The sequence below is a fragment of the Primulina eburnea genome, chromosome 15 (genome assembly GCF_022965805.1).
Source record: "Primulina eburnea isolate SZY01 chromosome 15, ASM2296580v1, whole genome shotgun sequence".
NCBI lineage: Eukaryota > Viridiplantae > Streptophyta > Magnoliopsida > Lamiales > Gesneriaceae > Primulina > Primulina eburnea.
Window position 1 is genome coordinate 36,593,021 of NC_133115.1, and position 8,439 is coordinate 36,601,459.

Consider the following 8,439-nt stretch of genomic DNA (forward strand, 5'->3'; position numbering starts at 1 on the left):
GTGCTTTGACCCACTTTTTAATTGTGAAATAATACGTACGTGGTTATTATAAAGTACTCTTGCTCCATTTGAATTGCCCATAAATTCATCACATGCTCGATGCTTCAGCAGCCTGTCTTTCTCTTATTATTTACAATATTAAGTGGTTTTCTTTTATTAAAAAACAGTTTAATGCATAAACATTAATGCAGTTTATAATAAATGAAAAAAAAATCAATAATCTATGCTCTCTAAAATTAAAATGAAACGATTAATTTTCTATTTTGATCAAATTCATAACCTTATATCACATTTATTACAAATTATATTCTCCTAGTTTATCATTCGCATGATAAATTACTTAACAAAGTATATATATCAAGTCACTAGAATTCGAGCTTAAAAAATTTGAAAGTCTATAAAATACTCAAATGACTTTAACTCAACTCAAACTCTGTCAGACTGAACTCACATCGAGTTTTGTTCGAATAGTTGAAGAACTAGACATGAGAATACATATTTGTGGACTGGAGGACATCCTTAGTCAAGATAGGACAAGAAGTGTGATCTCGAGAAATCGAAATGGAATTTTGCAGAGCCCAACGCAATGTATCTTCACAATCCACACATTCTTTTGTTGTAACCCGAATCACTTTATCACATTCTTTTATTTAAAAATATATATAAACTGCGATGTTAAATGTTAAGTCAATCATCGGGCCCCGGCTGTGCCTTTCCGTCGTAATTAATTTCGGGTATTGTATCCACTGTCACGTCGGGAGATCCTACAAGGGCCATCGATAACTCTTACAGCATTCAGATTGCGTTAGTGACCAAGATGCAAATATTCATGTTCATAGTAATATTAGGTTACAGTTCAACTTTATGCGGATAATATTATACTACCTAATTACTAATATAGTACAAGAAATGCATGCATAATGACGTGAAATGCATGTTAAAAAATAAAGTAAAACTTATATGAATTAAAAAATATTACTTAAAACCCCTTTTTATTATAATATGTAGAAATACTGAAAGATGTATGTATGTTCAATTTATTAAAATTAATTAAAATTAATAAATAAAATAAAATCTATAAAAATATTGAACCAAGTTAATTAATTATTGATATTATGTGTTGCTTTCAGGTCTTTAAATGAAGTGTATGACATCATCTGACAACAATTTTTTCCCGATAAAATCTGATACAGAAATATTTGAGACTTGCCCAAAATTGTCGACTATATTTTAATAATAAAGAATTGGACAGCTCCCAAAAAATTCCAAAGAGAAAGCGCCAAGAAAACGCATGTGGATGTCTATATCTTTGGATCATAATTAAACCACGCTTTATTAGCAAACGCCTGTTTAATTTCCAGCAAATATATATATTATTTAATGTTCTGATCAGTTCATTAATACACTAAAATAAAATTAAATAATTTGAAAATTTATAGATTTTTTAAATTATACTCAACAAATATGCGATTATGTCAAAATACAACACAATCAATTGTCTTATAGTGTTCTTTTGAACGTATACTTATATAGTTAAAATAATTATCCAAACATGATTTTGTTATTTTGAGATCAATTTTTTTTCATAATTTTTAAATAAAAGTCATATTATCATATAAAAATATATATAGATCAAGATATGAATAAATTTAAAAATAAAAAATATAGATTTAGATGATTTAAAAGGAAATACTATTTAAAAAAACTTTCAACAATGAAGTTATATTGATGATATAATTATAATTTTAAATAAGACTTGACTAAATCATTTAAAATTAGTTAATGTAATAATCTCTATTATAGTAAGATTATATATATATATATATATATATATATATATATATATATATAGAACGAATTGATGTAATTATACATGAGTAGGCTTTGATACGAAATTGATTTTCAAGAATTAACAATAATCAGCACGAGCTAGCTAGCCCACATGTCGTGTGGCAGCTCGGCTTCAAAGTTAATAATTTATATATAATAAAAAAGAATATTAATATTTGTTTGGAGAACAAACGGATTTTGTAGAACCCCAAGGGATCTCTTGAATCTACTAACATTCCACCGAACGTACGTACCACTCACTTCCTTCATTATTTTAAAGGAAGAGTTCTTATAATTTTCATTTGAAAAAAATGTAATTTAATTCATTTTGAGAGAGGGACAATGCTGACTGTTAACTCATAAAGATTTAATCAAGTAATTATTTTTTAATTGAGAATATGTTTGATGTTAATGGCAGTTGACTTAGGTTGAGGGCCGGACCTTTTATGAGACTAAAGAGGCCATCGCCTCATGGTCTGATCATTGAGGGGGTCTAACACACACACACACACACATGTATATATATATATATATATATATATATATATATATATATATATATATATATATATAGAGTTGATGACTTGTTGAAATAATTTTTTTTGGTTTAATATTAAATAAAAAAAGAATAATTTGATTATTTTTTATTTATAATTGATCAGACTTAATCTTTTCTACAAGTTTGGTTTGAATAATTTAAATAATATCAAGAGACTTCGGGGCATTTGTTGAGTTTGGAGAAGTTACGAGTTAGTCTTTAACTATCTTGATCAAGTATTATATATATAGAAATTCAACAATTTTTTAAGATGATACAGTGTGTGGTAAAACTAAATGATTTATTTTCAAATACTTATATTACCTATAAGATTTTGTTAACTGTCCTAGTAACAGTTGCATAAATAGAAAGAAGTTTATTAAAGTCGAAGTTAATAAACATCACAAAATAGACTAAATGAGCTAGCTATGTTGTTAATTGACAAAGAAATTATCCGAAAACTGGATTATACAAATTTGATATATATTTTTTCCTCTAAAATAGCTAAACAATTATTATTTATGTAATTATTTCAAATATTTATGGACTTATTTTTTATGTAATATATTGTTTTTTGTATATTTATTCTTTTATTATTTGCTAACTGAATTTTAACATCATTTATAACAATAAGAGAATCCAATTTTAAAATTTTCGCTTCAAATCTCATGTTACCATGGCATTTGTCTATTTATGTTTGCACGAGCGAAGAAATCAAAATCCTGCATAATTATAGCTCGATGCATGCGTAAGTACGTACTACTAGTTTTATATGTGTCTGTTCTTTTGCTAAAAAAATTGAAACCTAATTACTTACGATAATTTATTCTCCGTCCATTTAAATTCTAGCTTTAATAAACAATGACATAGTTTAAATTTTTTAAATCTCTTCCAGCCTCAACTTAAGCTAAATTCCGTATTATGATCTGTATCTTTTTCCAAACATTTTCCATTTATATATATACATTTATTCCTTGAAAACTTTCGTTTGTGCGACATTAGGTCCCCAAAGTCTCGGTCGAGTAGTCACAACCACCGGCCAGCCACCAGCACTAATCTGCAGATGGGACCAGCGCGCGGAAGGAATCCCACCAGAAATGGCCAAATGAAAGAAACTCGACCAGCACGATTATGGAGTCTATAGTGGGATAGGATGGCAACGCAACACCATAGTTTCTTGAGGGGGACCAAAACACAACTCTCGAATCTATTTGTTTATCACTTATCACATATAACGTACGTGAAGACAAAACAGTGTCACTGTCCATTTGTTTAACTTGGCATGGATTTTAATCCTGAACTTCTGTAATATTGGAATTCGATATTTAACATACCAATGATTAATTGATGCATAGAATCTAACAGAAAACGCAAGCTAGATCGATGTGGCATGCACCAGCCTTAACTTTTAAGCCATTTTTAAGGCTGGTTGCATATCCATTTCCCTTTTCTTTTCGATTTGCTTCCATGGGTTGTTTTTTTAACAACGCAGTCATTTAACTAATTTTAAATGATCGGGTTCCATTCGGTCGAATCTTTATTATTTGTTCCTTGAGAGCCTTTATTTTCGATTATGACGCTATCTTTTCTATTCCTTGTAGCCTTACAAAATTTTATTAATGTATAACGTGTTTATGTTATAGAAAATCAATTGTACGAGGTGTTCACGTATATGTTAACAGAAAATATTTTTTTTGGTTTTGTTTTATTTTGAGTTTTAGTCAATTAAGTACTTGTCAATTTTTATTTTGGTGCATCGATTTTTTATTCCAGTTATTTTGGTCCAATTGTGGACATAGTTAGTATTAGATATATCAACAATTTCCGTGCTTCGTCAACATCCAGACTAAATAAAACTAAAAACAAAAAAATGAAAGTAGCTGCACCAAAATCAAACTCTAAATATTTAGTAGATCAAAACCCTAAAATATAATAATTTAACAGACAAAATTAATGTTTGATCCAAAAGTTAGAAAAAATAACATAGAATAATCCGTCAAAATCATGGAAGTTTCAAAAGAGTTTATGCTTTAAGTAGGGATAATTATGACATGAGTTAAAAACTCATGTATCGCACAATATCTTGGCTTTATATCTGGCAGGCATAAGAATAAAAAATATGCATGATTGACACTTCAGGCCAGGTATATATATGATTCCTGTACCTTAACTTGGGCCACTCTGGTTGTAGAGTCCATAAACACTTGCTCTGGAATTAAATCCTTTGAAGCCCATGACATCAAATGGGGTCCAGTTGCTAAGGTTTGAATGACAAGATCAGGTCAATCTTAGTGATAAAACAACAGAGAACAGAACCCGATACTGAGAGGAAATGAAAATTATGCATGATTTCGAAATGGTCGGGTCTCAGAGGATATTGTCAATTTTTGAACACTTGAAAACTTGAGTAATTATATATAACTGGAGCCTCAGATTAAGACCAACTATTGGATCGATAGAATTGCCGCTAGCTTATCATTGCACTGTTATTTTGCATTTTTTACCTCGTTTTACTGCGGCCCGCTTGAGGCTGTGGATATCATTATACCCTGTAGTATCATGGGTGAAGAAAAGAAACTTCAATTATTTTACAGGAAATGAGTTGATGTATGCATTCATTGCAATGCTCATTCAGGAAAAATAAAAGCAGGATCATAAACTGAATTAGCTGTCCTAGTACAAAGGTGGACCAAACTATATATACTAGTTATACAAATGTACGTCTTAGAATTTTTATTGCCTCCTTGTCCTAATGCAATGATGACACACGAGCCCACCGGCCAGATCATTTCGAATTCATTCTGTAATTAGATTTATTATCTACTATATTATTATTAATACAGAGATTGATGGATTGGATATGTATTTTATTTCTGTTTATTTAATAAATTAATTATATGATGATACATTAATCTATTATTCTTAGTTGTTATCCGCAGCCAAATCAGCAAGGTGGTCGCTTTTATGAGGTGGATACTACAATGCAATGACACTTGTAAAGATGGACTACACGTGTAAATACACTATTGGAAGTCGGAACTAATTTCATTATCAAACCATTAAAGCCAAAGTTTGTCAAGTTTTAACGTTTCCTGCTACAGAAGCTAAACCAAAATATTAACGTTATTTTCAAAAAAATTAATTGAGTACAAGTAAATGTCAACATACCTTCAAATATACGAGTCATTCAGCGGTCACACACAAAATTTGCTTGGCCACACAGTAAATGCTGATTTATCCGTCTTTGCAATGATATCCTTTAACTGGCTACGTAAACAAAGGCATAATGGTATAAATGCAATTGTACAAGAAGCTCCTGCTCAAACCAACTTCCAGTACTTCATATTATTACACATTTCATTCAGCGATAAAAGTTTGAAGGGTCCATTGAAATTTAGACAGACCAATATTATCCTTTCCAAAGGGATGGAAACAAGCAAAGAAGAAGGGAAAAGGGTCATAAAGGCACCGTTATTTGATCATGATGATGAACAAGAAGAGGATGCTGATCAGGTGGATAACAAGAAAAAAAGAGCGTTAGCTCCCTCTGGAATACAGGCATCTGGTGCAGGAGGGTCGACTCCACGTTCTTGCCAGGTAGAAGACTGCACCGTTGACATGAATGAGGCAAAACCATACCATCGCCGGCACAAAGTTTGTGTATTCCATGCCAAGGCGCCCGTGGTTCTTGTTGCCAGGCAGCAACAACGATTCTGCCAGCAGTGCAGCAGGTGCGAATCCTTGAATTTTTCAACTATCGGTTCGTGCATACACGCTTAACAGAACAGTCAATTATAATACAAAGGGAATCATAAAAAGTCTTTTTAGCTGTTATAGATCGAGTTGTTAACAGTAACTACAGAAGAAAGAACTGAATGTGGCAGAGATAGAACTGATACAAAATAGACTTCCAGTGCAACCTTCACCCTCTATTATGTTGTTTTGTAGGTTTCATGAGTTATCAGAGTTTGACGAAGCTAAAAGAAGTTGCCGCATGCGCTTGGCCGGGCACAATCAAAGACGTCGCAAGATCCCTTATGATTCTCATCGAGAAGAGACATGATACATTGTTTTTGGAGGAGAATAAGTTAACTCGTTCTGAATATGAAAACGAAAATGCTCTCACTCTTCAGTCAAATTTGAAGGATTTCTTCAATCAAAATGTACGAATTGGCTTTTTTCTACAGAAGTTACTTCAATGTTTCCTATCGCCGTTTATGAATGGAATTCAAATTAGTGAGCATGTTACCTGAGTAATACAAGTAACCATATCCCATGAATGATTTCAAGAAATGTAAGACAATCAATTTTCTACATTAGATCACCTTGTACATGCATATATCGCATTAGTCCGATCGAACAATAAACATTTGACCTGAAAAAATGTGGCCCTCGATCTTTTTCCTGGTCATCGAACAGGACAAACAACGGCTAGAAATGCCTTATGGATCTGAAACAGATTATCATGAGTTAGTCACACACACCATGAGCAGATCGCTTGTTCACAAAAATGCATGTTGTTGACTTCAACAACAAAGTTAACCAAAAAAGTTCGAACAAACTAACCAACTAGACATGGAAGATCGTATTATTCAAGAAAAAGTAACCTATATTTATCTCATATCAAGGGTGAGTTATATATCCAAATATGCGATTCGATGGATCATACGGCGTTATAATTTTCATAGCAGGGACACCAAAAGAATTATATGCATTTTGAAGTTTACAGCCATTTCCCATGTCACATGCAACAGCTGCAGTAGTAGCAGGAAACTCCCTAAATAATGTCTATGACATCGATCTCTAAATCCTGAAAGACTGAACTTGAACGCTCATCCATTGACGCTTACTTTGTTAGGCTTAACCCATGCTTCAGCCCATTAGGGTGTGAAAGAATTCAAGAAATAATGAATCAGGCCCACGAGAAGATCTCGATTAGAAGCCCAAAAGTTAGGCCCATTTATGGTTCTCTTACATCACGAATTAGGCCAGTATCTTCTTTCTTGCGAGGAAAAAGAAAAAAAAACCACATTAATAGTTAAAAAACAACTAAACTTCCATTCATTTATTTTTTAAAAAAATTAAATAGTAACTTTTTTTTTTCCTAGAAAAACTATTCTAACGTTTTTCATACCAAATAGGTAAATATTACTAGATATTCAGTTCATTCTTCTTTGATCTAGTTCCGTAGCGCTTGAATTTGTTATTAATTGCTTATATGAATGAGCATTTTATCGATGAATTTGATTTTAAGAAAAAATTGAGAGATAAATTTGAAATGCCATTAATTTTGAATGTATCTGAAATCAACCATAATTACAATCGAAATACCGTAACTTGATATATAATGACTTTTAAATTAATTCGAATTTTGTAACTCTAAAAACTTGAAACTCATCATCTCATATCTATTAATCAAAACATAAATTTATTATAACAATATATATCATGTAGAAAATCTGATTATAGAAATATGAATGGTCACCTTTATTGATAATTTGATTTTGATTTTGATTTTAATCATATTTATCGAATGAATGCGTCTCATGTGAGATCGTTTCATGGTTCTTAATCTGTGAGACGGGTCAATCCTATGGATATTCACAATAAAAATTAATACTCTCAGCATAAAAAGTAATACCTTTTCATGAATGACCCAAATAAGAGATCTGTCTCACCAATACGACCCGTGAGACCGTCTCACACAAGTTTTTATCTTATCGAATATCACAGATTAATAGGATCTTGAACCGGGTCAAAATGATTATTAAAACAACTTAAAATTTTAACGATAAATATTTGACTATTAATCTATCCTTATTTAATCCACTCAACCAAACACACCCTTAAGGTTATAACTAAATTATAGTCACTTAATATTGTAATCTATACAAGTAATAAATTAATTAAATCAAGTAAATGTCAAAATAGTAAGTTATCCGGCAAGAAATTTTGGGAAACAACGTTTTTAATACATTATTTACGAAATACCTTAAAACGCTTTTATTGTCATCCGGATAGACCGTGAAAATTGTAGAAAACCGCACATTGAAACTGGAGACAGCGAAACC

The 8,439-nt window shown here is 31.3% G+C and overlaps 1 protein-coding gene across 1 annotated transcript; it reads left to right on the forward strand.

Moving 5' to 3' along the window:
* The first annotated feature begins 5,725 nt into the window (after positions 1–5,725).
* On the forward strand, positions 5,726–6,725 carry LOC140814877 (squamosa promoter-binding protein 1-like). The gene is made up of 2 exons (XM_073173975.1): positions 5,726–6,099; positions 6,317–6,725. The coding sequence occupies exons 1-2, from the start codon at positions 5,795–5,797 to the stop codon at positions 6,429–6,431; spliced, it is 420 nt and encodes a 139-aa protein (XP_073030076.1). The 5' UTR covers positions 5,726–5,794; the 3' UTR covers positions 6,432–6,725.
* Positions 6,726–8,439: the final 1,714 nt, after the last annotated feature.